The sequence below is a fragment of the Drosophila hydei genome, unplaced genomic scaffold (genome assembly GCF_003285905.1).
Source record: "Drosophila hydei strain 15085-1641.00,03,60 unplaced genomic scaffold, DhydRS2 tig00000001-arrow-pilon, whole genome shotgun sequence".
Lineage (NCBI taxonomy): Eukaryota > Metazoa > Arthropoda > Insecta > Diptera > Drosophilidae > Drosophila > Drosophila hydei.
Window position 1 is genome coordinate 9,886,075 of NW_022045643.1, and position 27,803 is coordinate 9,913,877.

The 27,803-nt window shown below is 40.2% G+C and overlaps 4 protein-coding genes across 10 annotated transcripts; 1 reads left to right on the plus strand and 3 right to left on the minus strand.

Moving 5' to 3' along the window:
* LOC111597292 (pneumococcal serine-rich repeat protein) lies at nucleotides 1–5,859 on the minus strand. 3 transcript variants are annotated; one of them, XM_023311909.2, is made up of 10 exons: nucleotides 5,824–5,859; nucleotides 5,518–5,633; nucleotides 4,226–4,924; nucleotides 3,541–4,155; nucleotides 1,518–3,034; nucleotides 1,236–1,465; nucleotides 844–1,165; nucleotides 605–775; nucleotides 438–545; nucleotides 1–378 (listed from the first exon to the last, which is right to left on the minus strand). In XM_023311909.2, the coding sequence occupies exons 2-10, from the start codon at nucleotides 5,594–5,596 to the stop codon at nucleotides 229–231; spliced, it is 3,891 nt and encodes a 1,296-aa protein (XP_023167677.2). In that variant the 5' UTR covers nucleotides 5,597–5,633; nucleotides 5,824–5,859; the 3' UTR covers nucleotides 1–228. The 3 variants fall into 3 exon arrangements, with proteins under 3 accessions (XP_023167677.2, XP_023167676.2, XP_023167675.2); XM_023311908.2 differs by having other exon boundaries at nucleotides 4,226–4,927; XM_023311907.2 differs by having other exon boundaries at nucleotides 4,226–5,104.
* Nucleotides 4,354–27,727, plus strand: LOC111597293 (serine/threonine-protein kinase unc-51). Of its 2 annotated transcripts, none has more exons than XM_030225392.1 (12): nucleotides 4,354–4,410; nucleotides 13,827–14,000; nucleotides 24,288–24,375; nucleotides 24,436–24,561; nucleotides 24,801–24,874; nucleotides 24,942–25,102; nucleotides 25,315–25,451; nucleotides 25,511–25,663; nucleotides 25,727–26,914; nucleotides 26,983–27,119; nucleotides 27,186–27,321; nucleotides 27,381–27,727. In XM_030225392.1, the coding sequence occupies exons 1-12, from the start codon at nucleotides 4,390–4,392 to the stop codon at nucleotides 27,455–27,457; spliced, it is 2,472 nt and encodes an 823-aa protein (XP_030081252.1). In that variant the 5' UTR covers nucleotides 4,354–4,389; the 3' UTR covers nucleotides 27,458–27,727. The 2 variants fall into 2 exon arrangements, with proteins under 2 accessions (XP_030081252.1, XP_023167678.1); XM_023311910.2 differs by lacking the exon at nucleotides 4,354–4,410 and adding an exon at nucleotides 6,407–6,975 and having other exon boundaries at nucleotides 27,381–27,726.
* On the minus strand, nucleotides 15,575–21,333 carry LOC111597297 (leucine-rich repeat and transmembrane domain-containing protein 2). Of its 4 annotated transcripts, none has more exons than XM_023311917.2 (8): nucleotides 21,169–21,333; nucleotides 19,666–19,834; nucleotides 17,511–17,713; nucleotides 17,169–17,422; nucleotides 16,834–17,109; nucleotides 16,397–16,664; nucleotides 16,173–16,325; nucleotides 15,575–16,100 (listed from the first exon to the last, which is right to left on the minus strand). In XM_023311917.2, exons 2-8 carry the CDS (start codon nucleotides 19,716–19,718, stop codon nucleotides 15,946–15,948), a joined length of 1,362 nt encoding a protein of 453 aa, XP_023167685.1. In that variant the 5' UTR covers nucleotides 19,719–19,834; nucleotides 21,169–21,333; the 3' UTR covers nucleotides 15,575–15,945. The 4 variants fall into 4 exon arrangements, with proteins under 4 accessions (XP_023167685.1, XP_023167683.1, XP_023167687.1 ...); XM_023311915.2 differs by having other exon boundaries at nucleotides 21,143–21,333; XM_023311919.2 differs by having other exon boundaries at nucleotides 21,266–21,283.
* LOC111597298 (opsin Rh4) lies at nucleotides 22,483–23,954 on the minus strand. Its single transcript, XM_023311921.2, has one exon. The coding sequence runs from the start codon at nucleotides 23,931–23,933 to the stop codon at nucleotides 22,782–22,784; it is 1,152 nt and encodes a 383-aa protein (XP_023167689.2). The 5' UTR covers nucleotides 23,934–23,954; the 3' UTR covers nucleotides 22,483–22,781.
* Nucleotides 27,728–27,803: the final 76 nt, after the last annotated feature.

Sequence of the window (27,803 nt, forward strand, 5' to 3'; positions counted from 1 at the left end):
TTAATTTTAATTGTTGTTTAGTTTCTTGTCTTGTGTGATTCCTTTTATGCACTTTTTTTTGTAGTTGTATCTTACAAACTCGTATGCGTACGTTAAATTAATTAAAACTAATGACGTATAAAGTTATCTTAAGCAATATACAAACTTATCAATATTTTCATTAACTAAAGGCGCAAGACATCGTTGTATTCTGCCCAACAGCTTTACATTTCATACATACAAATGTATTTAAAGTTTCTCGCGTTTCTTAAAATTGCGCTTCGATTGTAAACGATTGATGATGTCCGAGACATGAGGTTGATGATCAAAGATTTTCATAAGTTGATTTTGCGCCTCATTGATACCATCAGTGATAATCTTGCTACGTTGTATATTGCCCTGCGCGTGATAATTGATTAATTAGATTATGTATACATAATTTACCAATTTCAACTTACCTTCAACAGCTCGCTGATGCGTTCAATTTCGCCGAGTTTATCTTTGTCCTTTTCCAGAACTTTTAACATAGTTTCCAGCTGGCTCAGACTCACCATTTCCGAATCGTTCTGTAAAGTGTAATGGGTTCAAGAAACCTGCTTAAAATCTTGCTGTTTTTTTATATTACCAAATCCTCCATTTGTGACCGTAAATGATGAATCTTCCAGCCGCTAATTTTCTTCTGCACATTTGGTTGATTGGCTAGATCAATCACAGTGGCACGTCGCTCATCACGTGGCTTAACATCAGTATACCGATGAAAATGGTTATTCGCTAGCTTGTGCGTCGGCTTGTATGTCTGCGTTATGTAGAACCAGATATTATAGTCATAAATAGTTATAGATTGCCATTTGTTAAATAACTCACATTGAGCAGGGCACAATTGCGCGGCCGTCGCAGCACATAGTCCACAGGATTTGCGTTCTCCTTATTGCCAGCCACAGGCGGAGCACCACCTAGTCGATGATTATTTACTTCGCCCGAGCCACTGGCATTAGGTGTGGTGCTGCCGGCGGCTGCCAGTAGCAGGCCACCATTGTTGATGCTTGATTGATGCTGTTGTTGTTGCATGAAAGTTGATGCTGCCTCTTGTGTTGTACTGCTGCTATGGCTGCCCACGCTGCCCATTGGGGGCGGCAGCGACAGCGATAACGATGCTTGACTTTGATTGGACTGCTGGCTATCGTTGCTGTAGATGTAAACAAAAGTTTATTTTAGCTTTTTTTATGTACATATGGTAAAAATCAGCTACAACTCACGTGGATCGTCGCGGTTTCTTGCGCGCCAAGCTGTAATCAGAATTACTGCCACTGCCACTGGTGCCATTCATGCGCGCCTGCTGCAATTGGGTGGCCGTCAGTGTAACGGCTTGTGTTGCCGCAAGATGCGAACCCTGCTGCTGTGGCACATCTACAAAAGCGCTAGGAATGCCACTGCCCCGCGCGCCCAGAGTTGTATGCGTCACATGCGACTGGTGCGTAGCGTAGAGCTGAACGACACAACAATTTATTTGGGAATAGTTCAAATGGCCAAAAACTCACCTCGTTTATGGGATTGAAATGTGTTGCGTTATCGCGCGCAGCTGTTCCAGTTGGCTCATCACCAATTCGATTAATAGACAGATTACTGTCCTGCAATTGCTGATCTACGCCGGGCGAGGAATTCGCCGAGACGGTGGTGGAACCATCTGAAGAAGCAGGTGAATCGGCACGCACGTTCCGTGTGCTCACAATACTGCCACCTGCTGTCGAGACGGATGCTGTCGATGCCGATGATGCACCAACTATTGCAGCTGCCGCAGCAGCTGAGCTGACACGCTCACGTTCTTTTTTGGCGAGTGCCTCAACAGTTAATGCCGAACCGGTTACCGTTGTTGTGGTTAGTGGTTGCGTTGCCGGCGTCACCGAGACGGGCTGTATATTGAAGGCAGAACCGCCAGCTAGATTCACTGCTGTAACATTCCCCACCGCGGCTGAAGCGTTGCTATTGCTGCTCATGGAGAGCAGGGTTGGTGCCAGATTCTTGACGCCGCGTATAGGCGACCCTTCTGCATCGCGCTTGCGCATAAAATTAGACACAAGTGTATTAGCTCCCACTGGTACCGGCATCTGTATGGGCAACGCACTAACTGTGGCGCCACCGCCTGTCGTCGTAGGCACTGCGCCCGTTGTTACCTTGACGGATGTGTGCAATGGTATCACCATGTGCTGAGGTGGGCCACCAACCGCATGTCCAGCGGTCGCTGGTATAATAAGCTGTTGATGTCCAATAGCTCGATTGCCACCTACAGCTGCCGACGATGGCAGCACGGTAAATGTGGCCGTGGATCCTGCACCCGTTCCTACTTGCTGCGCATGACTAGCAAAGGGTAGCGAAGAAACAGAAAGGCTGCTGCTGCCAGTGCTGCTCACTAGCTGAGCCTGCGCTTGGGCCTGAGCTTGAGCTTGAGCTTGAGATTGGCCATGTGTATGTGTACTCTGCGTGACTGTTGTGGTGGTCAGTGAAAGAACACCCGTCGAGGCTGGCATGGACTCATAGTAGATGGCCGAGCTGCCTGGTGGCAAGAAGGACGTACCCGCCGAGGATGTAACCACAGATGCCGCAGCTGATGTTACGCTGACGCCACTGCCGCCTCCGCTGCGTTGCTGTATGAATACGTTTGTTCCCGCACCGCTGGGTGGTAAGCCACTGCTGGATGCTGCTGCATCTAGCCCGGCTGATTGAGCCATCATCATTTTGCCCACAGTTATGCCGCTGGCATTCTTAACGGGTGTCAGTGTGCCCGCAAAAATGTTGCTAGCAGGTCCACCTCGCCCGCCAATCGTCAATGGCAGCACCGTAGCGGAACTGGCAGCAGACGCTGCTGCTGCGGCTCCACTGGATACCGAACTGGTTGTTACACTAGCCGAAACACTCGGCACCGCCTGTATGCTGGCCACGCCTTGCGGTGTCATTGTGGGGCCCCCGCCTGCCGCCGACAGTTTGCCAATGGGATTCAATTGCGTTATAGTTAGCGAAGGCTGCACTTTGGCTGTCATTGTAACCGGCGGTCGAATACCTGTAACAATTAAACAAATCTTATTATCTCTTTGAATATTTATCTGTCAATGGAAATCTCATGACATACTTCTTATGAAAATGTCTTAGATAAACTATTTCGCTACGTGTCTTTAATTATACGCACGTCTGTTTACATGTTTACATGTTTACACGAAGTGTAGCCAAGAATCTATCGATTAATTGCGGCGCTGACATAAAATAGATTTTGTTCCTATTACAATTTCGTTTGAAAGAAAGGCAGAAGGCCTTAAAATAAATAAGGCGAATACTTAAGTTACATGTGGTTCTCATATTTTATATCATTTGGCACACTATTGTGCAATAGTCATACTTAGTTCGAAGGTGAAAAGTTAAAATGTTCAATTAATATAAAATCTCTTGTGAAACGAGTCATATAACAAGGTATGTCATGCAAGCCATTTCATTTAATTTCTCACTAAAATTCTGTAATTATCTCGATATCTTAACCATATTCATATAAACATGGCAATATAAGTCACTTACCCATTTTAGCTGCTGCACTGGTGCTCATCAGAAATGGCTGCAACATGACGTTCGCGGCTAGACGAGTGGTTGAGCCAATTATTTGCTGTCCCCCACCCGTTGCTGGCTGCTGCAGCTGTATGATCCGTGTGGTAGGCAGGTTCGCGGCAGTTAGAGCAACTGGAGCAACGCCTGCGGCTCCACCACTGCCACCCGGGCCACGGCCAGCTACAGTGACGCCACTAGACACACTCACTGGGGTGGGCGGCGCAACGTTTGAGTTAAGCTGCGGTATGCTGGGCGCTCGAATGCTGATGCTTGTGGTATTCAGCTTGGTGGCTGGGAAACCTTTGCCTAATGGTATGGGACGCACCTGACGTGGCGTAACTGTGGTGCCTCCTGGCGTTGTGGCAGCACCGCTTGTAGCGCTGCCTATTGGCGTGGCCACAGCAAATCTAGGATTGAACTGTGAATTCGGATTTGTGTTGGGCGAACTAGTGGCAGACACGTTCGAGGAATAAACCAATGTAGCTTGATGTTGACGCGGTGGCAATACAGTAGCCACATAAGCTTGTGGCACACCCGCGGGTCCGGATTGCTGCGGTGGCATAGATTGTGCTGCAGAAACGGTAAGAGCTAGCAGGAGTATAAACACCGTTTATAATTAACTCATTGAAACCTTTTAATAGATTATGTTGATATTCACCTGTAGGTGCCTGCACAGGTGTTGCTGTTGTGGAAACGCTGGCACTACTCACGCCCGCTGATGTCGTTATGAGACGTTGCCTGGGCTGATGAATGGCACGGATAAGTTGCACTTGCCCATTGCTCTGCATCCACGCCGTTGCACCGGGAGTATTTGCCGACGAGATGACTGTTGAGGGCTGTGAGGTACGTACAAAATTGCCCGTACTGCTAAGACCAGCTGGCGCTGGGCTGACGCTAGCCGAGGATGTGGCGCGCAAAGGGGTGACAAGGCGTTGGGCACCCGTCACGCCCACGCCACTCATCTGTGTGGCCGTTACGCTTGCACGCGGCAAATATGTGGCTTGTGTAACGGGTCGAGTTACTGTAATCGATGCATTCGATACGCTGCGAGCCGGCGCTGCTGGTATGGCTGTGATTTGTGTACGGCCCGTGGCGGTGACATTTTCCAGCTGCTTGATCATTGGCATGACAACGCGCACCTGTGTCGAGGGACCGGCAGCTGCCAGCGTCCGTATGGAGGCGGCGGTAGTTGATTGACCAGTGTTTAAAGCGATGGGCGTGCCGCTCAGTGATGTCTGTACCGTATTGCCGGCAGTGGCCACTTTAATGGTTCCGCCGCTGATGATGGGCGTGCCAGTTATAGAAATACCTCCATCGGTCTTAACGTGCGTTATCTTGGCGGCAACTGTAGAATGTGCTGCTGATGGCAAATGGGGTAATGAGTATCTATGTATAGCGCCACGCAATTGTACGTGCGATTGTGTGGGTGATGATGATACCACTGCATTTGATTTTGTTGTTGTTGCTGTGTTGTGTGCTATCAAGTGCATTGTGTTTAGATGAGGATGAGTGCGTATCTTAACGGCTTTTAATGTGGCTGTATTTTAGATAAATAAAAAACTGAATGGAGCAACACTTTTTCTAGCTTAAGCTAATTGGCAACGCCACGTAAAATAACTATCGACTCTGGCATCACTACGACGGATTCACAATAACAACAAAACATACACACACATACAGCCAAATGCTACGAATGTGATTGAAAAGCAAATAGTAACAAACACTGCGCGCGTTTGCGATGACAAAAGAGAACTAACAAGTACACTGGCACAAACACATACAAACATATATATACATATACATTTATATATGTATATATACACGTGCAGTTGTAAAGCACAAAAATGTTATGAATACACACTAATGCCAACACATATATACACATACATACATATGTATTTATATCTACCTATGTGCGTATATACATTAGACATTATTTCAAATACATACCAGGCGCCGTTGTCGTAGCTGTACTTCCAGTGCTGCCACCCACTGCACCGCCTGCTCCACCCTCACTCGACGCGCTCATGCTTTCCAGAAACCCAGTAAATTTATTGATAAAAATACTGCAAAGTATACAAATTTTTGCTTAGGATCTATGCTGTTGCATTTTTTTCTTATCACACCACAGTTTATACATACTTACGTATGTACACATTTGCATACGTATGTATATATTGTATCGAGTATTTCAATGCATATGCATATAAATTGTCCACTATTCTTCTTCAATAACGTGTTTTCACATTTTCTTACCTTGTTTTTCACAATTTTTTTGGCACGTTGTGTACAATGCAAAAGTTTTCACTATCTGTTGTGTACCCTTCTGTTTATTTTAATAATGGTAATGCTCCTTCTTAGAGACGTATGCATATCGCTGCAAAACTATCGATATTATGTGCATGTATAGTATATCAATAGTTAACTATTGAAATCTGGGACTCGATATATTGGCGCTTAATTCGCATAGTTTACTTATTGTGTGTTTTAGGGAAAAGCCATTAAATACGTCTTAAACATATATATATTTGTACGTACATTTATAAATATATATAGAAGTTAAAGAGGGAATTCTTGTCATCGATCATTTTAAAGTAATGTAGCTATAACTTGACAACTCTGTCTACTGCGACTAACAGCACATTTTGAGTATAACATTACATCAAAACTCAGAGAAAAAGAAGCAAATGTTGAGAATTCCTAAAAGAAGAAGCACTGCTGTAGAGCATAACATTGCCAATCGCGAAGTAGAAAAAGACATACACAACTGAGAGTAATTGAAAAAATTAAAAATTATAGAACTAAGTTTATTAACAAAAAAACAGGCCGGGATTGAGTAACCAATTTTTCTTTTGTGTGCGCGCGCGTGTGTGTGTGTGTGTCAGTGTGAGTGTGTGTGTGGAAACTGAATAAATTGCACACACAGCAGTACTAACACACAGGAATACACCAGTTTTATTTAATTACAAGCCAAAAAGTAAAGGCAGGTGTGTGTGTGTGAGTGAGTGCGCTCGATAATTGTTTATGGCAAGTGCAAGTTAAAAAAACAGCTGGCAATAAACTCGCCCCAGTTCGCAAAGGTTCACGAAATCGCTATCTGTGGCTGTAAGTTATGCGAAAAAATTGATTTTCCACAACGATTGCAGTTGCAGAAGGCAACACAAAACCAGCTAAAGTAACCCCTCGCCAACACCCCCAATCTTTTAGTGTGTGTGTGCTTGTGCGAGTGTGTGTAAGTGGCGTGAGTAAGGGCTGCAAGTAATAATAGGCAGAAATAAATAAAAGGAAAATCAAAGCGCGTCTTTGCCGGCGCATGCAATGAATATTGTCGGGGAATATGAATACAGCTCCAAGGATATGCTTGGCCATGGCGCCTTCGCAGTGGTCTACAAAGGACGTCATCGGAAGGTAAGAAAACGTCATGTAATGCAACTAATTAAACAAGTAATTGTAACTGTAAGACGTTTGCGTAAAAGCATGTGTATTTGAATGTATTTGCGATTTGTTATTGTTAATTTCAGTATGTGGGCTTGGCTCGAGTTTCTAAAAATAACAACAACAATATTATTAACAATGCGCCATTGTCAAAGCAAACAACGCAAACATCAAACGAGCTGCCATGCGAAATTCGCATAAAACGCAATTAAGAAAAAAAGTGTACCCACACCCACATACATACTGTACATCTGAAGTACCTTCCGCTCCTGCTGTTTTGGTTGCTCTTGCCAAATGTCAAAGGCAGCCTAAAAATGAATGCGCGACTTCAGCTGACGCGTCGCTGTCGCACCAGCGCGTTGCCCCTTTGTATGTAAACACATACACACACTTAGACAAATATACGTCTATTTTTTCCTGTTGTCAACTCCTTATGCTTCGCTCTATATCTTTGTTATTGGTAATTTGTTTTTGCTTTCGCATTGCTTTTGCTCTTATCTCTCTCTGTTTTCTTCTTATAATAATTTCAAGAGAATTAATTCTATAAAATCTGCTTGAAACACGTGCGTTTGTTAGTTTCGTATTCTCTGTTGTCGATTTTAGAGGCCTATGTACATTAATACATACATAATATACAATATTCAGATATGCTCAACTGTGTATGTGTGCGTTTCTGCGTGTTGAATTTCGAGTGTTTTGAACTATTTCAGGGTCGTGTCAAACAATATTTTTTCACATGAGTTTGATTTCGCTCATGTAGGCGTAATTTTAGGCGTTGGCGAAACTCAACAAATTTAATTTAAATAACCTTTATCTTTAAACTAGATACATGCTTATATTATGCGTTCCTTATGCTTTAATAAAATGGTGAAATTTTTCTATATATTCCTTACCGCAGTGATTGAGTTGTTTATTTAGTAGTGAATGTGCTTATATAACGTCTGCAATAATAATAAAAAAACATTTTATATTCATTTTATTTTAACAACTCCCACAGCTTAAAGTTAACAATGTATGTAAATAGTGCAGATTGAGAAAAAACCCTTTCTGAAATTAACGAAAAGTTAATATGAGCACAGATTCGATGCAATATTGAACCCGAAAACAGAAAACAGGTTCCCCAATCTTTCACATACATATATAGAGTATGTATATAAGAAACCAAAAGTTACAGCTCTTGTGAAAAAAGACATTCATTTAGTAATCAGCGGGAAGATAAAGCCGAAGCAAGGGAGATGGCTACATAAAGTGCAAGAGAGACAACAGAGAATTATACGTGTGCAACAAATGGGTCGCACTCTATTGTTGTTGCTGGTTGTTTGTTGCAGGTGCTGCTTGTGAATGCATTGTAATTTATAGGCGACACGAACTTGACTAATTAAAAAATATAAAACAAATCTAAAAACAAAAACAAATGACTGTTTTAGCAATTTTTTCACCCCAATTGATAAGCGCTGCGATTTTCATATAGAGCTTTAGTTTTTTTTATTTTTTTGCTTTTTACTCGTTGGCACAGTTTCTTGTGTTTGTTATAAACAAATTAAATTTGCTCTCACACAAATCTGTTTGTTACTCTTCGGGGCCATTGGGAGTGTCAGGCTATATGTAAGCACTAAAATCAGTCAGAGCACATTAATATGGAGAGCTGTGTATCTGATGGATACACAAAAAACAGCTGATGCAATAGTGGGCAGCTGTTGCCATAAGTATTTTCGTTTAAAGCTTTTTGATACTATGGCTTTGTGTTTTGATTATTGCTTTGAAAGTTTTATAAGTTTTACTTTTACCTTGATATCAGTTCGTTATCTGATTTTTAATTTTACGCGTATATTTTCACTCAAAATTCATCGATATTTTCCTTGATTTGCTTTAATTAAAAAATATAAATACCTTAAATATAGGAAAACCAAAATATATAAAAGTGACTATATAAGAATATCTCATGAGCTTCTCCAAGATATCGACTTTATACATATATATGCTATATATACCTGATATGCATATACTGTTGGCCATATTAAGCAGTCGACTGCTGAGTTAATTTATGGCTTTAGCATTCTTGTTTTGTTCTCGAATTCTGAAATACTTTTAATTTTGTAGATAGATTAGCATTGGGCCGCGTAACACTCTTTACTCTATGACATTCGTTCTTGATGTTGGCAGACACATGCACGTGTAATGCCTGCTAGCTCTTTCTATTAATAGTTGACCGCATGGAACATGTGCAGGCAGACAGCAGACAACAAAGATGCAGATCCATCTATATATACATATGCTAAGGGCCAGATAGAGCACGATATTGAAGCCTGCAGACATCTGCGACAGTCCTTGCCAGACTTGCCGCTTAAAATAAACACAAATCTTTATAGAGCGCTCTGCACGTCTGGAACCTAAAACTGAATGAATAAATTCATATTTACCAGATACAAATACACACACACACACACACACGCACATTTGTGCAAATCGTTAGCGACACGTGTTCCAATATCATGGCTCTGTTTCTACTTCTCATAATAGAATTTTCTACGCTTCTGTTTGTGCTCGTGGCATTGCATAATATACAACCCCCCACATAGAGAATCATGCAAAAATGTCATATTGTGATATGTGCATAAACGAGGGCTGCATGATAACATATTTAAAATTGACATCGAGATTGTAAATAAGAAAATAAATGATTGTTTGATCAACGTTGAGGATCAAGTACATTTTTACAAAGGGAAACTTATGTTTTCATTTTCAGCTTCTCTTATATGGTCAAATATTTAAATAACCAATTCATATTGCAATTTATAATTGTGCAATAAATCTATTGGAAATATATATTATCTTACTTATCTTCTTATATATTAAGTGTTTACTCTACTCTATTACTGTTAAGCTCTCGCTTAGCCCTCGTAGTCGTTCTTTATGTTTTTATAAAATATTATGGCAAGGTTTCGTAATACCCTTTCGCCCCTGTGTTTTCTGTTTTCTGTTTTCCTATCTGTCTGCCGCACTGGCTGCACGCGTTTCAATACTGTCTCACATTGTTGTTGTTTTTGTTTACACTGTGCTTATATTTATTTTTTATAATTGTGCAATTGCATTTTGTATTTTGTATTTTGCATTTGATTTGGTCACAGTTTGTTGTTGTTGCTTTTTATTGCTGCAATATTCAGTTGCTTTAAATGCGTTTCTAGAAATTAACGATTTAAGCATGTGCGGGCAGCAGCCTCTAATCGAAATAGAACTGTAAAAGCTTGTAGATTAAATGAAATGATATTATAATAATTACTAAAACAGACGGTGTTGTTAAATGAGCAGTAAATCGATTATTTTGAACGATTTAAAGCATTTTAAATGTGGAAAATTAAATTAAATTTAATTTGCTTTAAATACATTTTTAATTTGCTAAAAACCCTAAATGAATATCAAATATATATTCAATATAAATATATATACAGTGATTGTCTGTTGAGAATAAGAATCTGTAGCGAATATAGAGTAATTAGATTCCAGGCAGTTACGGAAGTTACTTCGAATGCCATTGACTTCAATTTTGTGCTTGTTTCGTGACCCATATGGGAGAAATGAACCCAAAACGTATGGGCGAAACTCGAGCTAAGCAATAAATGAATAGCAAATGTTGTCCAAATGCTGTTGAAATATGAATGTGAACGTGAAAGTTGACGACTCTTCAAAACGGAAGCTGACACCGCACGACCTCTCCGTAATAATCCCGAACAATCCTAAAAAAACAAATTTCAATTGTGCTAAATTAGTTTGCGCATATGACGAATGGTCAATGGAGTTCAATGTGCCGTGCGGCTTTGATAAGGCTAACAGGCCAGATAAAAACAATTGCAAAGAGCGAAAGAAATTTCAGCCAAAGTGCATTGGCCCCCAACTAAAAGAGGAAAACAAAATTTTTTTTGGACAGAAATGGCAAAACGAAAAAAAAAATAAATAATTGCGCAGAAAATGCGAAAAGCAAAACAAAGCTACAGCCACAAAGTATCTGACAGATATAAGCACACACATACGTACTCAGATACAGATATAGAGGCAAGATACACTTGCGCCGTTGGGAGCTGCTGCAACTGGTTTGCCTCGGTGAAAATGTAGCTGGAAAAGCAAGACGAAGCGCCTGGCGGAAAACTCTTTTGGCAAAACTACGTCGCAGGTTTCGAATTTCGCGCAACGCGTGATTGACGGAACACAAAAAAAGAAGTGAGCAATGCGGCATGGCCATGAAATACCCTACGCCTCAATTTTACCGGTGTATACTGCTATTACTATGAAAATTAATTACATAAAATTCTAGATAAAAAAAAATATTTTCTGTCTTAACAATGCTGACAACATCGACATACCTGTTTAGTTTCCTTAAGACAGGGTATATGCAAAAACTCTACCGGGTATTGTTTCCTTCATAATATGTCTTATGAATGGATAGACTATAATATATAGAACATTAGCGAACTGGAACTACTGCGAATTGTTAGCTAAACCAGTTTGTCTGCGAATTGTGATCTGACTATTTAATATATATATATATGTACACAGATGTATGTATGTTTGTGTGTGTGTGTGTTTGGTGTGGGTTTTTAATTCAAGACCAGACAATTTATGCGCATATTCTAATAGGTCTGGCTGCGCATGGAATCTGCCTCATCTCTGGAACATGACTGAAATGCGATCGACTATTATTGATTAGAGCTTTCGTTTCAGAATGTTTGTTTTGATTATGCAATCAAAGCTGTTATTACATACGTCTGGTTAGGATATAGGAATGTGCAGATGATGCGAAACGCGAATGATATTGGTTTACTATTAGTATTATTTTACAAAGAACCAATACATTTTTGGAATATTTCTTTTTACTTGAAACTAATAACAGAGCCAATACAATTAAGCTTATCTCGACAGTTAGTCAAAGTTGGTCTACGATTTCTAATTGTTTTGCTTGTACGTCTGGCAAAGCAGAAAAGTTTTTAAATGGAATTTGAATTGTATAATATATTCATATTATTGCTCATATCGTTCATTATATATATTTTGTCTTCTTCTACCAGTTTTGCTATATTTTGTGCTTTTGTTTATTAATTTTTCTGTGCTTGTTATCTCATAATTCGTCCTCCCTTCGTAACTCTGACCTATGCCAGACTGTGTAATCTGTCTCAAGTAAACGCCATATCACCCAGTGGACCCCACGACGATCTGCTGGAGTAGCATTAAACAAATGCTCTTAATTGAGATGCCATGTGGCATCAAAAGCAATTTATTACTATCTTCCATATAATTATTCTTTAAACAAACAAACAAGCAGATGTGTTATCGGTCAAGTTGCAAGAATTTCTTGATTGTCAATATTTATAGAAGAAGCAATTGTTTTAAATATATGTCTCGCTTATCAGTTCTCAGTTAAGATGTAGAAAGCTGTCTTTTTTAATGTCAAGTTTAACAGAACAAAGTGTTAAATAGAAAAATTAGAGCAAAGATTTAGGTAACGAAGCGTAGAGCGTAAAAAAACAGTTCTGCATTTGGAGTAACTGTGAAACTGGCCACGTTGGGCTATCGTATCAGAAATCTTTAGGATTATCGCGTCATGCAATTCGAGTATTTTATACAAGTGCAAAATGAAAGGTAGTTACACAAATTAACACTTTCCTTTGTTGATTGGGCGGGTGCGAGACGGGGCACGGCAACAGGTAAACACAGACAAAGAGTCATTGTCGTTTGTTAAGTGTCAGGTAAATAACTAACGTACTGGGCCAGACAACGGGGGAACGTGAGTCTTATCATTTAAGGTAAAGTAAAGACTAGTCAATGGTAAGTGCAGATATCCGACAAAGTCTGTCAGTCTGTCAGACAGACTAAAGCCAGTCATGCGCTGCTTAGACTGCCTACGCAATATATAATTGGACAGCGCGACACGGGACAGGTTGCACATATTTATATAATATGTATGCAATAAGCCAGGATACCAGATTTCAGTTAAATGAATGTGGAAGCAAGAGTTAAACTATATTTTACTGTAAACACTACTTTCATGAGAACTTTTTGAGATGTACTACTCTAAAATTGCGAAAATAAAGTCCCATAAAGATCGAACCATATAAATTTTCATATGATTACAGGCAGAAATCATTAGCAAAGTGAAATATATATATTTTATTTATTCATTAATCTATTGAAATACACCAACTGCATCTAAAACTGTACAGTTTGCTTTAATGTATTGCAAATCACAGCTCAATACTAATTTCATTGCCTCTCTATGCGCTTCTCACGCCGTATTTATAATTAAAAACATGTATATTTTGCTTTAAACAAAAATTAATTAACTTCAATAACCAGACCGCATTCAAAAAGTAATTATTTAGCAGCGATTCACTCTGCGCGCTCATTAAGAATTAAAAAAAAAACATTAAAAATTGCATGAATCAAATAGAAATCGCACTAATAAAAACATCAATTTCAAGCAGATTTTTTTATAACCACATGTCGTAAAATCGCAAAAATTGCACTGAGCGCGTCATATTGAGAGGTCTGTAACACTACTTTAATGCCAGTTTGGTAATGCCAATCAGATTAACGGCAATTGACACGTGACTCATAGAAATCACACAGTCAACCCAGATTTTATTGTTAACTTTCCCAAAGAGCATTACGCTTAAATCTTATAGAATTTCACTTGGGTATTGAGAGGTCAATATTTCTATTGACTTAATTATAAAGAAGAAGAAGCTTTTACAGTTGTCGTTCAATGACTTCCGTTCGTAAAGCAACACTAATGAATGTTAATTTACAATCTGTATTTTGTTTACACCTTTCAGAAACACATGCCCGTTGCTATCAAATGTATTACCAAGAAGGGGCTCATCAAGACGCAGAATTTACTCGGCAAGGAGATTAAAATTCTTAAGGAACTAACTGAGCTGCATCATGAGAACGTCGTGGCCCTGTTGGACTGCAAGGAGTCGCAGGACTGTGTCAACCTGGTCATGGAGGTGAGTGCTAGATATACCTGGGCATATGCCCACTTTGTTTTTCACCAACTATCTCGTTCAAAAAAGCCTAATCATCAGTTCTACACTAATTTTGCCGTGTCATTGTTTATGCCTTCCCATTTATTGTTGTTGGCGAACTGCGCTATGGTCATCATTAATGATATGTGGCCTAATAGTATGACTCAGTCCGTCCGCTACCCGATGCAAAAAAGTGCACGTAGGCAAGGTTGTCGTCATTGAACAGCGTTCCACATCCCGCTTTTCATGAGGGCACTTTCAGCTACGCATTTAATTGCGGAAGTTGCAAAGTCTCTATGAAAGCAAAATAAATATGCAGAAACGAAACGAAACGAGGCATTTAACAAGCTTGTTCAACTATAGCATACCCTGTAATTAACGTCAGTCGAATCATCGTCATATTAATAGAGAGATGTTTCTAAATCTAGAATATTATATAATAATGCCTTGTGATATTACCTTAAGCTGAAGAACCAATTTATTTATAAGGGAACACAACACACATAAGAAGGCTACTAATTAAGTGTCCCATAATTTACTTCGTATTAACACAAAGCGCAAATGCGACTGTCTTCTGTGATCCAAATTGTCGTATATAATTCTAAATTTATAATTAATTATATACATAAATGATTATGTATTTTCATTCTTGTGCTACGACATTTCCTAATTCCACTTATCCATTTATATAAAATATTTACTAATCTGTTTCCCTAAATATACCTGTTTCGTATATGTAAACAGGTTATTTTTGCAAGTTTCGCAATTATTTATAAATATTTCTCACCTAAACTTTGATTGCTTTGTTTATGGATTTATTCATTGGATTTTATACTTCCTGGCATACATGAGTACATGCGTATTTCTGCAGCAGGTGTCTATAGCCTTTTAGCAGGCACTGTTTGATGATTACATTATTTCGAAAATAGGTCAGACTCCTGCACAAAGCATTAGTTGAGGCCTTGTTGATAAGATTAGATGGCATTGTGTTGTTCGCACTTTTATATACGTAGATATCAAGATCATTTATGAAAGAGAAACGCGGATGTTTTTGTCTAATACCTATGACTGTAGAGTCCAAGTGGAGGCTCTTCAAATATGCAAATGCATGTGTTTATCTATAGATTTAATTATCTAATTTTAGTTGAGTGTAAAACGAAAAATATTTAAACATTCAATTAGTTCCGTTTGCTTTGGCTGACTTTGACCTCATTTTCATGTCTACTACGCCGTGTTTACCCGACTTCTCGCTGCTTTTTCTACTGTGTGTTCTAATTTCTAGTGCAATCAGCATATTTTCGTTGTACTTATTGAAAGAGTTGAACGATTTCGTTGCTCTCTTATAAGATGTATGTGTCTCGTGTTATGAAATATGATTGATAATCAAATTGTACATACAGTTACAATGGCTTCTTTCACATTTTAATCATCTAATGACTATATTTGTGATTAAAATCTCTGTTGTGTGAATTGAACATTAGTAAAAAATACCGAATTTAGGTTTATACTATTTACAACAATTAATTTTATTGCATAATTGGCAAAGTATCTATTATTAAGAGTACGGAAAGGTCTAACAGCTATAACAATTTGTATTAGCTAATATCGATATGATGCGTAGTGATGTGCGTGAAACGTAACCATAGAAAACATAATTTTAGTTCTTTGCTACCCAAAAACACAAAATGCGAACGAACTACAAATTAGACATGTCCATGAAATCAAGAACTAAGCGACTAGGTGACTTACAACTAATGGGGGTGCTATGAACTAAAACTTCCGCTACAGTTCGGAAATTTATTTTGAATACAATGCAAACAGAGTTCAAGTCTCGTAACGTTGGCAAATGCTGCTGGTTGTATTGACAATGTGGTTTTTCGTTTTGGAATCATTTCTAAGGCAGCGGGCGAGTGTGCGTGTGTTTATCTTAGGCTAGCTTATTTAACGGTATTTCCTCAGTGGGATGCACCTGATCCTTTGGCTCCGGTTTGCTAGTGCGACAGCATTTCGTCTTAATGCCGCCCAGATCTTTCCGACAAATCAAGCCCACAATAATGCCCACAACTGCGACGACCATAATGCCTGAAAATTGTTGAACAAATAAATTAATTGTCGAATAGATAAATATATATCTTTGTATTTCAATAGACTCACATATAAGCAGTATGTTGATGGTCTCTTGCGAGATGGGCACTTGATATGGCTCCTCCTTGTCTGTGGGTGTATCGCTGCTGGTTTCAGTCATGACGCCCGCCTTGGCTACGCTGACCGTCTCGTTGGCCACTCTGTTGCGATTGCGATTGGCTGCTGAAACAATATTTGCACAATTACTTAAGTGCATATATATATTTATTTATATTCGAGATTTTGCTTATTACCTGTGCGCGGCGGAGCTGGTGTCGCTGGCTTCGGTGTGCTGGGCAGTCCAGTCACTCGCTTAAAAGGTGGATCTGTCGCTTGGATGAGGCTCTCGTTAAATGATGTTCCTAGGACCAACTCAAAGCAGCTGACATCAAAATGCTTGAAGCTGATGTTGTCAATCGATTTGAGAAGATTGCAGAGTTCCTCAATGTTGGCTTGATCCAGTTCTGGCAATTTAAGTTTAATAATATATTTAAGCGGCGTGAAAGCTCTCGTATTGATTTGCTGTCAAAAATTAAAAAGAAGAAGAGGCAGCATCAGTTTAAGTGTGCTATACGCAAGCAAGTGTCAGAACGAGACAACTATATAGGCTAACTTTGTAGTGCTGCCAACTCGTTATCTGACTGCTATCGACTATCGATAGATGTATGCGATAGTTTGGCGCTAAACTTACTCGTTTGAATTCGTTGTGATCCAAGCGCAATACATTTAGTGCACTCATATTCATAAATATTTGCTCTGGCAACTCCGTCCAGCTGCAGTTCGAACAGCTGAATTCATTTAAGCTTGGCTGATTCAAAAACGAACCATCTGTGCGCTGAACAATGCTATTATTGCTCAAATCCAGCAACGCCAAATCGGTAGCGGCAGCAAAAGTATCTGGATCGATTTTGGTCAATAGATTGTTGGCCAGGCGAAGGCGTCGCAAACGTTCCATGCCATTGAATGCCTAAGCAATAAAAATAGACATATCAGCTAAAGATGCATATGGGAATTTGTATGACTGACCTCCTTGTCGATACGTCTGATTAAATTGTGATTTAAATTGATTTCGACCACTTTGGACAAATTGGCAAAATCTTCGGCGCGCAGCTCCGAAATCACATTGTGACTCAAATCAATAATAGCTGCCGTTTTTGGCAAATCTAATGGCACATGAGTCAAATGTGCATTGGTGCATTGCACATACTTGAAGTCCTCCAAGCATAGGCAATTCCGTGGACAACTTGGCTCCAGCACATGGCTGCTGCGTCGTGGAATGCCTGCAAGCAATAACAATAAATTTGTAGTGACCATTGACAGGTGTAACTTCACCTGACTTAAGCATATTCTACTTAGTCGTGAACTTACTGAAAATGGGCCTAAATGTGGTTGTTGTTGTCGACGATGCTATGCCCAATTGTCGATTTGCTGCAATCTCTGGTTGTATTTTATCTGACGACTCCTTGCTATGCACTTCGTCAACGTAATCATCATCGTCGTATTCGTAATCATCATAACTATTGTTGTTGCTGCCTTTTTGGCTTTTGTCCGCGGGTGCTGTTTGGCTTATGCTGAAATTAAATGAACAAAATTAGAAGCGAACGCAAACATGTACACCCCATTTCGGCTATTAGCCAAGGTAAGCGGGCCTAATTAGCAATTGCTGGCCAAGTGGTTTGGGCCAAAAAAAAAACTCAATTGACTGTGAATGTTTGCCAATTTGAGATAATGTACGTTTACGTCGTGAACAGACACACCCAACAATTTGTCCTGAAAACCACTCTTGACCCATTTACAAACACGCTATCAATGATGCCCTGTACTGCCTGGCAACTGGGGTATAACAAACTGCTATTTATGGCTACGCAAATAATAATAAGAATAAGAATTTGTTCTAATTGGAATGCGAAGAGCAGCAGCAAATCAGTGTAATTTACTGCATGATTGGTTTTTTTATTTCATATATTTATTTGCAGGGCATCTTTCAGTCAGAAGCGACTCAAGAACACTTTGCTTTGCTCTTTTTGTTAGTATTTCTTATAGTTTTGTGCCTTTTTGTCGTCTGTTCGCTCTTTATCATTATTCGCTTTTGTTTGCTATTGCTGAGTTTGCTAGGCTTTGCGAGCCGAGCCGAGCCGCATGAATGAAAACAAGCGGGAAACCTGTTTACGTCATGGTTACTGCGAAAGCTTGGCCGGTTTTTTTCTTCGTTCTCTCTCCCTTCCTCCCTCTCTCTCTGTCTCTGTTCCGTTGATTTGTCTGCTCACTCTCACTTTCGTTCTGTTAGCTTGTCGTGATTTTGCCCAAATAACTGCGAATTCTGTAGCCTTCATTAGGAGCGCGTCAGATTGTGCAGGAATTAAGTAGCTGCCCTTTCAGTTTATAAGTAAAAAGTAACATTACGAGGTGACATGCATTATACATATATATATATACATATATGTGCCTGTGTATGTGTGTGTGTGTGTCAGTTCAAGTGCTTCTTATAATCGCCCGTTGCTACTTGTATAAATTGCGTGACTGTTGGATTCTCGAGTATATATAGTATATAAAAGCTTTGTCTGGGCAGCTAGGAATTAGCTTGTTAGAAAAATTAGTTGTTTATAGTTTATGGAATGAGTTTAAGTATAGCTATAGTTTGTGCCATATATATATATGTGTGTTTTAACACAAAATAGTTTATATTTTATATAGAAAGTCAAGTTTTGAGTGAATAAGCAATTCTTACGTCGGAGCTACTATTATAATATTTATTGAGAAATTGTTTTTAAATTGGAATAAACCTGCAGTTTATATGTATCTGCTCTACCCTCATAAACATTCATTTTAGATTGATTGGCTGCAGTTGAAATTAAAGGCCGACCTTGCCAAATGTGTTACACACACATAAACATACACACATCGAATTCCTAGAACTCATTTTATAGCTTGCGAAATAAATCGATAGAGTAGCTCCTTCTTGGCTTTGCCAGTTGTCTGTAAATAGAGCCATGCTTGAGTCATAAAACGTTTCGTTTTGTTTGCACTAAAACGCTTTGAATGTTTACCGCATTGAATAAACATATTCGATAAGTGGACATTATCGGCGCAACTGTAGGTTGGTCTTATCAACGGGTCGATTAGAGAATTCATACATAAGTATAATAACATTAATTGCGGGTGGAGCTTGTGTCACTGTTACCGGGCTGGCCATAAATAAAAAGGTATTTAGCACAACAAAAATTGAGGCTGATATAAGGCCGGTTCAAGGTCCGTTTAACCGATGTGTCGGAGGTTTTTATTCTTTCAACAGGTTTACGTTTCAATTTATTCGAATATACCACATATCTCACCAAATGGAATTTTGTACTTTGTCTTCGCTATATGTAATTGGTTGTCACTCTTCAACAATGCGAAAAGGTGATCGATGTGTCATGGAAAATGTGATGAATGAATGATTTTTATTAACGAAACTAAAGTGTTTGGGGCTTGAACCAGATTACAGATTATATGTATCATTTGATGTTTATTTATTTTTGTTTACCTTACGCTCAGCAGAAATATTAGAAGTAGTCCGAATTTGTAGTAAACGTGCATATTGCTTTTGGTTTTGTTTTTAATGGTATTTGTTTAGAAATGTTTTATTATTTTATATTACTTAAAGTTTTTATGCAGGGCATTTGTTTCATGTCATTGTTGAATCACTTTTTATGCTGTTGAATAAAGTTGAAGAAATTTGATTATATAATAATACAATTATACAGTTCAGCCTGGTTAAACCAAACGGATGGGATGTTTCGTTTTTCTTTTGTTTTTAATAATTTTTTTGTGGTTGTAATGAACACAGTTTTGTGACAATTCGCGTATTTAAGCGCAAGTGTTAACGAATAGATGTGTATACTCATCTGGTAAACTCATATTTCAAAAGGAATTTAATTTTAAAGCACACATGTCAGAGTCTCTTTGAAAGGCAGGTAATGTTGATAGCATGAGAACTGCAGGTAGTACACTTGCATATTAATCAATTTCTCATTCAGATATATATATATTTATATATATATATATTTATATATATATATATATATATTTATATATACATTTATTTATCTGTACACTTGTGTATATACTGCAATATTTGTTTCACACGACTCTCCGTTAGCATTTCCAAAACACTGCGATATAAATTATATTTATATACATTCCTATACGATTTGCCGCTATATTATATCAATATATATATCGGTATATATATATAAAGATATGCTTGAAGCAAATATAATTTTGGCATTCGTCTCTTTGAGCAGCACGCAACAAACCGAACACGCTCGCTGCCAACTTGTGACTAAATGGATAAAAAAAATGTGAGCGCAAAGTAAAAACTTTGCCAAAGCATCAACGGTGAGGGAAATTTTACTTTATGCTGAGCAGGTGTTTGTCAGAGCGAGCGAGAGAGTGCGGGGGACTTTTTTTTACTTGTGAGCGAAGTGAGCCTCTCACGTCTGCGCCACACCGACGCTTTGTTGGTAGCACATTTTGCACGTCATCTCTCTCATCTTTCATTTTGGCGCTCTCTCTCTCCTAATGCGTTAGACATTTTACTTTTACTTAATGTTGGACCAGTTGTTGTTGGTAAAAGTTTGCTTTGCCTAATCATTAGAATGTTTAATTGCTAATCTTATCAATTGTGAGCAGCGCCTATTACGGATTCTGTTTTAATTAAAGAAATAATTGTGATTTGTTGTCAACTGTTATATGCTTCACATGCATTTGCTATAGGACAGTATTTGTTGTCACTCTTATATATTTCAGTTTTAATTGACCTATTTATTTATTCCTCAAGTCAATATAATACAAAGAGCACACACACACACAATCAATGGAAGTCTTTTAATATTCCATAATACGCACATTTTATTCTTAAAAGATTTTTCATTTATTTTATTATTTCTTTATCACTAATGTGCGGTTTCAAGCTGAGCACAAGTATTTGCTTTATGTGGAAGTCATATTGTGTTTATCACCTCAGATTCGCTACAAAATGGTTGACCTTTAGTCGCTGAGCAACGCAAGTTTTTCTATGTGATTTTTTGTTGTTTAATTCTACATAGTTGTTTTCATTTGATGTTGTTGTTTTTGCTTAGTACATGCTTTGATTTCTTGAAGTTTTGCGCGAGTCATGCGAATGGTGCGAACGTCCCTGACAAACTGAGCAGCGCGCGATTGCGGCGTCGTTGACAGTGCTTTAAAGCTTCAGCTTGGAGAGCGTAGCAGTTGGCCAGCACTTCGCTCTTCCTCTCTCTCTCTCTCTCTTTCTTTCGGTACAACTCTTTTTGGTTCTCTACATTTGATTTCATTTGCCATGTAATATATATTAGAATTTAGCAACTGCTTACGTTACTGATACGCTGACTCATGCGCAGTTGTTGCAATATTATTATTATTATTATTATTATTATTTTTTGTAATTTTTGTTGCTTTTACATTGATTAGAGAAACGTTCAGAGTACACATGAAATAGCACTCGTCCATCTGTATTTGCCTTTTGCTATGCGCTTTACATGTCATTGACTTTTTATTTCTCTTTATTCTGAGTGCTTTTTGTTTTGTAAATGTGCCTGCTCGCGAGCCCAAACTGAATCTTTTGTCATTTTTAATTGCTTAATGTGGCTGTTGCTTTTATTATTATTAGAGTGCATTGTTTGCTCATTACAGTGGAAGTGGCCCACACATTTTGTCATTTCCATCAAACAACCATGAAACTTAGCTTATTTACGATATATCTCAGTCAAAATATTTGATTTCCCTACAAAGGAATTGTTTTGTGGCTATAATTTTTTTATGTCACACAGTTTGCTGTCTGAAGGCCACACGAGTCCTTCATCTTCTCAAATAACAAAAGCATCGACTCTTTCTGACCTGTGCTATATGTGTATAATTAGCGAGGGTTGCCTATACAATTTTTATAAAAGATAAATTATTGACTTTTACTCGTATCATTATTTCATAATTCTCACTCCTTTTACTCGCTCGCTCGAATTGCCTCTATATGCGATTCTCACAAATAATGCTGCAAGCTGCTGCGCGAACCCCTTTTAAGAAATTAGAATAAGATGAAGGGGTTAATCAGCTTTTTGATTTCCAAATTGTCGGTAATCATTTCACATTGACCTTGAGCTAACATCATAGTCGGCAAACCTATACAGATGCCGTACGCACACACATTTGTTCCATAATTGTTTGACGGCCAGACAAAAGACCTCGTTGAGCCTGAAGAACAAGCTAGAGAGCGAATCCATGCATAATTCACAGACGACAATCGCATGTGTTTCCACTTGATTGAGCTTAATTCATTCGCATAGTATGCGATTTGCTTGCCGCAGCTTCCCGGGCAGAGAATTTATTTCTTATGTTTTCTTTTAATTTTTTTGTTCTTTTTGTAGTGTTCTTTTCGGAACTTTGCATTAAGTTTATACATTTAGATTTCTTATATAGCGCACTACAAATATTTGGTTTGTTATAGTAAAACAATTGCATACATATTACGCATTCAGACAGCTTTAGCTGAGATCAAGTATCAGGCGAAGATCAGTTTCAGGGTCGTTTGGGTCGTTGTCAGCGTTGTCCGAAATCGAGAGTCCTTTGTTGTCCTCGCAGCTGAGCTTAAGCTGCAGTTGTTTGCTGTTGCTCCTGGGTCGTTGTTGATGCCGCCGAGCTGGCCTCGGGCGCCTTCTCATTGATGGCCAGCCAGGGGCAACGCCTCTGCAATTCCATGCGGTACCTCGGATGGCTGATGGCATACACAAATGGGTCTATGCAGGCCACCAGCTTGCAGGTGCAGGCTGGTATCATAGTGGCTCCAGGTGTTAGCAGGCTTTTATCGCCGAACGCTCCGATGAGCGACATCACACCGTACGGCGTCCAGGACACGAAGAATAGAAAGCATATGGTAATGGCTGCCTTTGCAATGCGTATCTCAGCCGTATCCTTGCTCTTGTCCACATTGGAGCGCAGCGACTCCACGTTCATCTTCTTGGCCTGGTCGCGCAGTGCCTGCTCATGGCTGAAAACATGTCCAACTATCTGGCTGTAGTAGTAGATTATCAACAAAGTGGGACACACAAAGCTGAAGACGAAGATGGTGCCTACAAATAGGCGCGTATCAAAGTTATCCGTTAGGTAATCAAAGGTGCAGGATGTCAGATAACCCTCCGGCACGAACCGATCCCAGAACTGGGTGAGCGGTAGAACGACCCATGGAGTGCAATAGAGCCAGATGATTATGTTCATCACAATCGCCTTGGTGAAGGTCATATTGCGATTCATGGGCTTCGTGATGACATTGAAGCGATCGTAGCCAATAGCCGCATTGGTCATTCCGGCACCAATGCCCGAATAGGAGCCGATGGCAGCAAAGATCTGGCAGCCAGTGTTGCCCAAAGCGAAGCCTCGATGGAAACTGTTGTAGATGAAGATGGGCGCTTTAAGGCACATTATAAAGTCGAAGACGGCCAGGTTAAGCACAAACATATTGGAGGGTGTGCGCAGCGATTTAGATGTCGAAAAGATCCAGATGACCATGCCGTTGCCCACGGTCGAGGCGCAAAACAGAAATATATAAAAAATGCCGAGCATGTAGTGCATTGAGGCTGGTGGCTCCAGCTGGGTCAGCCAGTGCTCCGGTATGTACTGTATCTGATCCGGCGGCACGTTCCAGCCCAAGAACTGCAGATCGCCGTTGTTCGAGATGCGTGCCTCCGGCCTGAGCACAGGACTCACGCTGGCATTGCACAGCGGCCCCACGGCGTCCGTCATATCGCGTTAACGAACTGCGGCTCAAATTTTTGGCTATGGTCTGCTCGAGCCACAGCGTCTTTTATACCTTTGACAGACCTTTGGCTAATTGAATTTGCTCGCGGGCTTGCGTGCTGCCAAATGCCTTTTTTTGCCAATTGTGCATTTACCACAAATGCCCAACAACAAGCTGGCTTAAATGCGTTTTGCAGGCCAATGTCTAGTTTCCATCACCAATGCAGCTTGAACAATTGCTGTTATTTATTTAAATTATATGAAAATTGTATTTTATAACAAATTGCTTAAATATTTTCCAAGCTAAGTTCCTCGTCCCATGCTCTCTCGCTAATCTCTCCGTGTGAATCTCTTTTGCAGTATTGCAATGGCGGCGATTTGGCGGATTATCTGAGTGTCAAGGGCACTCTAAGCGAGGATACTGTCAGGCTGTTTCTCATACAACTAGGTGAGTAGCTTATATATATTATATATAGGATTTTTGACATGAGCTATTCTTGTTTATTAGCTGGTGCCATGAAAGCACTTTATACCAAAGGAATTGTGCATCGTGATCTCAAACCACAAAACATTCTGCTGTCGCACAACTATGGCAAGACGCTGCCAGCACCATCCAAAATTACACTGAAAATTGGTAAGTCAAATATATTTTAATTAAATCTAGAATAACAAAATTACAATTTATAGAAACAAGAGAGAAAATATTGAAAAATAGAAATAAAAATAATAATAATTATTAAATCATAAAGTCTAGACCAGACTCTTCTTTTCGTAATACAAATAATATAATTATTTTCTAGAGAATCTGTCTGCTTTTTCGAATATTCATAAACTTAGCTCTAAAATATATATTAATTCTACAAATTTCTACAGCTGATTTTGGCTTTGCGCGCTTCTTAAACGAGGGCGTCATGGCAGCCACACTGTGCGGTTCACCCATGTACATGGTAAGCATTCAGCTTCAGCTAAACCCATTTCATTGTAAACAAATTATGATAACATTTTAATTGTTAGGCCCCGGAAGTGATTATGTCATTGCAATATGATGCAAAGGCCGACCTCTGGTCGCTGGGCACCATTGTCTATCAGTGTCTGACAGGCAAGGCTCCATTCTATGCTCAAACGCCCAACGAGCTGAAGTTCTACTACGAGCAGAACGCGAATCTGGCGCCCAAGTAAGTGAGAATATTATTAACATCAATCCCAATTAATAATTAATTTGCTAATTGATAATTGATTGGCTTAACAAATTATGGAAATTTACACATTATTAAATGTGACTAAAATCAATAATAACAAGATTAACAAATTGATTAAATTAACGTTATTAGTCGAGTTTATTTAGGGAGATTTAGTGCAACTTTAATTATGTGATTTTCTTTAATAGAATACCGCATGGTGTGTCTCCGGATCTGCGTGATTTATTGCTCTGTCTGCTGCGACGCAATTCCAAGGATCGTATATCCTATGAGAGCTTCTTTGTGCATCCTTTTCTGCAGGGCAAGAGGGCACCCGTGTCGCCAGGTATATAATTTTAATATTCGAAATCTTACGATCCAAACTCACTTTGTGTTATGGAACAGACATGCCACCGCTGTCCAGTGGCACTCCGCCCGTGAAGGCCAAGAGTCCGTTGCAGCAGCAGATGGAACAGGAGTTACAGCTGGTCAAACTGGCCGAGCAGCAGCAGAAGGAGCGCGAGGAACAGGAGGCAGCACTGGAAGAGGAGAACACCGGTACGCTGCATGTTCGCAAACTGTGTTGAGTAATATCCAATCTAAATGTTTGACTTCTTGCAGTCTCTGTGGTAGCCAATCCTGCTATTTACGCCACGATTACCAATATGGGTGTGCTGTGCGACAGCGAGAACAACAGTGCTTCCAGTAGCTCGCACGAGGACTCGGATGACTTTGTATTGGTGTCCAAGAATCTGCCCGAGGATCAGCGTCAGAGCCAGGGACATGCAGCGGCTACGCAGCCTCGGCAGCAGCAACAGCCTACACAGAATCAGTCCAGTCCACCGCGTCCCAGCAGCTTGCCCATTTCGGAGCCCAAGCCTGTGCCGGCACCGGCGCGACGTCAGCTGCCTAATGCTGGCGGGGCCGCTGGCTCTCCGGGCAGGCAGGGCGGAATTCCGCTGACTGTAGCCACTTTAGCGGCTGGCGGCCATCAAATTCCTCGCTCTCAGCCAATTAGTGTCAAGCAGCCGCGTGCGGATCAGCGGAAGAGCAGCGTGAGCAGCGACATCAATTCGATTTCGCCGCCGGCGGTGCAATTTGCAATTGGCACACCGCCAACACGGGTGCGCTCAGCGTCTGGTGGCTCACTGTCTGAGACACCGCCAGCGCATGCACCTAGCACTTGGCAGGTGTCGCCCGGGCACTCTCAGTCGCCATTGCGTCGTAGCGGCAACAGTTCGCCGGTGCTTCCGTCCGCAGCTCTGACCAAGTTGCCAACGCTGTCCAGTCCCACATTGCTAGTGGCTCCGGGATCGCTGGGCTCGATTGGTTCTGCGGGCAGTGGCTCCGAGAACAATAATCAACATCATATGTTGGGACCGCGTGCCTTTACGCTGCCAGAATTGGGTGCCACCGGCGGGCTACAGAGCCTATTGGATACTGCCGTCGGTGTCGGCGGGCCGGGCGCTGAACCGCATGCATTCCAGGCACCAGAGCTCTCGGAAGAGACACTGATGGATCGCGAGCACAACGAAACACTCTCCAAGCTAAATTTTGTGGTGGCGCTCACCGACTGCATCCAGGAGGTAGCCGATTCACGCTGTGCACCGCTCTCCACGCTAATGGTTGGCGGCAGTCAGACAGCCAACGATCAGCACCAGATACCACCCCATGCCCCGGAGCACTGCAAGCGAGCAGAGCGCTTGGTGTTACTTGTGCGCGCCCTGCAGCTGCTATCGTCCGGCCTAAATTTGGCCTCGCAGCAGCTGCGCAATGGACAGTTGAAGCCGTCATCGAACGTTAAGAATGGTAAGCGGAACAGAGGCAAGTTTAAACCTCAAATCCAGCCTAATTCACTGTTTACTTCTGCACTGCAGCGCTGCTCACTATGAACGCTAAATATCGCAGCATTTTGTTTGAGTCGAAGCGTCTCAATGGCAGCGGTCTCCTCCAAAAAGCAAATGCATTTAATATAACAGCGGATAAAATACTCTACGATTATGCGCTGGATATGGTAAGCTCATTAGCAACTATCGAACGAACCAGACATGATTCCAACTGTCTTTCGTTCTCTTTGCAGTGCCAGGCGGCGGCCTTGGATGAGCTGTTGAAGAACACCAAGAACTGTTTTGAGCGCTATAACACGGCTCACATATTGTTACACTCCTTGGTGCAAAAGTGCAATCATCCCCAGGATAAAATGCAATTGAATAAATGTAAGTTTACTTTTATTGTGCCTCGATTTCTATTAAATTATGACTCTCTACTCGTGCAGATCGTGATGCCGTCGAGAAGCGTTTGAGTATATTGCAACAGCATGGCTATATCTATGTGACCGATGAGAATGCTTAGAGAGCAAAGAGCGAAGGGCATCCATTCGTCGATAATTCCTTAAATTATTTAACCCATTTTCGTTGAGCGTACAACATGTGATTAAAGCAGAACTACGAGTACTCTATATATCCATAAATGCATACATAAATAGAGACATACATAGCTAAAAGTAATTTAAAACTTAAAACATCATTTCAAGTGCAACAAGATATTAGGTAAAGACTTGAAAACATTTTTAAACAGACAGGCTAACTGACAATTGTCCAATGTAAATAGTTTAAAATATGTACGTAGTTTTTGTTTTACTTTTTATTTTATATATTTATATATACATATATACATATATATCATTTTTGTTAAAGGT

Bases quoted from the DNA above. Each gene is read 5' to 3' on its own strand.
- LOC111597293 (XM_023311910.2), top strand. From the start codon at position 6,886: ATGAATATTGTCGGGGAATATGAATACAGCTCCAAGGATATGCTTGGC. The intron at 25,103-25,314 runs GTAAGTGAGAAT...TTTCTTTAATAG, and splicing joins AACGCGAATCTGGCGCCCAA to AATACCGCATGGTGTGTCTC. The intron at 26,915-26,982 runs GTAAGCGGAACA...TCTGCACTGCAG, and splicing joins GTCATCGAACGTTAAGAATG to CGCTGCTCACTATGAACGCT.
- LOC111597298 (XM_023311921.2), bottom strand. From the start codon at position 23,933: ATGACGGACGCCGTGGGGCCGCTGTGCAATGCCAGCGTGAGTCCTGTG.
- LOC111597292 (XM_023311907.2), bottom strand. From the start codon at position 5,596: ATGAGCGCGTCGAGTGAGGGTGGAGCAGGCGGTGCAGTGGGTGGCAGC. The intron at 4,156-4,225 runs GTGAATATCAAC...TACTCCTGCTAG, and splicing joins ACCTGTGCAGGCACCTACAG to CTCTTACCGTTTCTGCAGCA. The intron at 546-604 runs GTAATATAAAAA...TACACTTTACAG, and splicing joins GGTCACAAATGGAGGATTTG to AACGATTCGGAAATGGTGAG.
- LOC111597297 (XM_023311917.2), bottom strand. From the start codon at position 19,718: ATGCACGTTTACTACAAATTCGGACTACTTCTAATATTTCTGCTGAGC. The intron at 16,665-16,833 runs GTAAGTTTAGCG...AATTTTTGACAG, and splicing joins ATCACAACGAATTCAAACGA to CAAATCAATACGAGAGCTTT. The intron at 16,326-16,396 runs GTAATAAGCAAA...ATATTGTTTCAG, and splicing joins ACCAGCTCCGCCGCGCACAG to CAGCCAATCGCAATCGCAAC.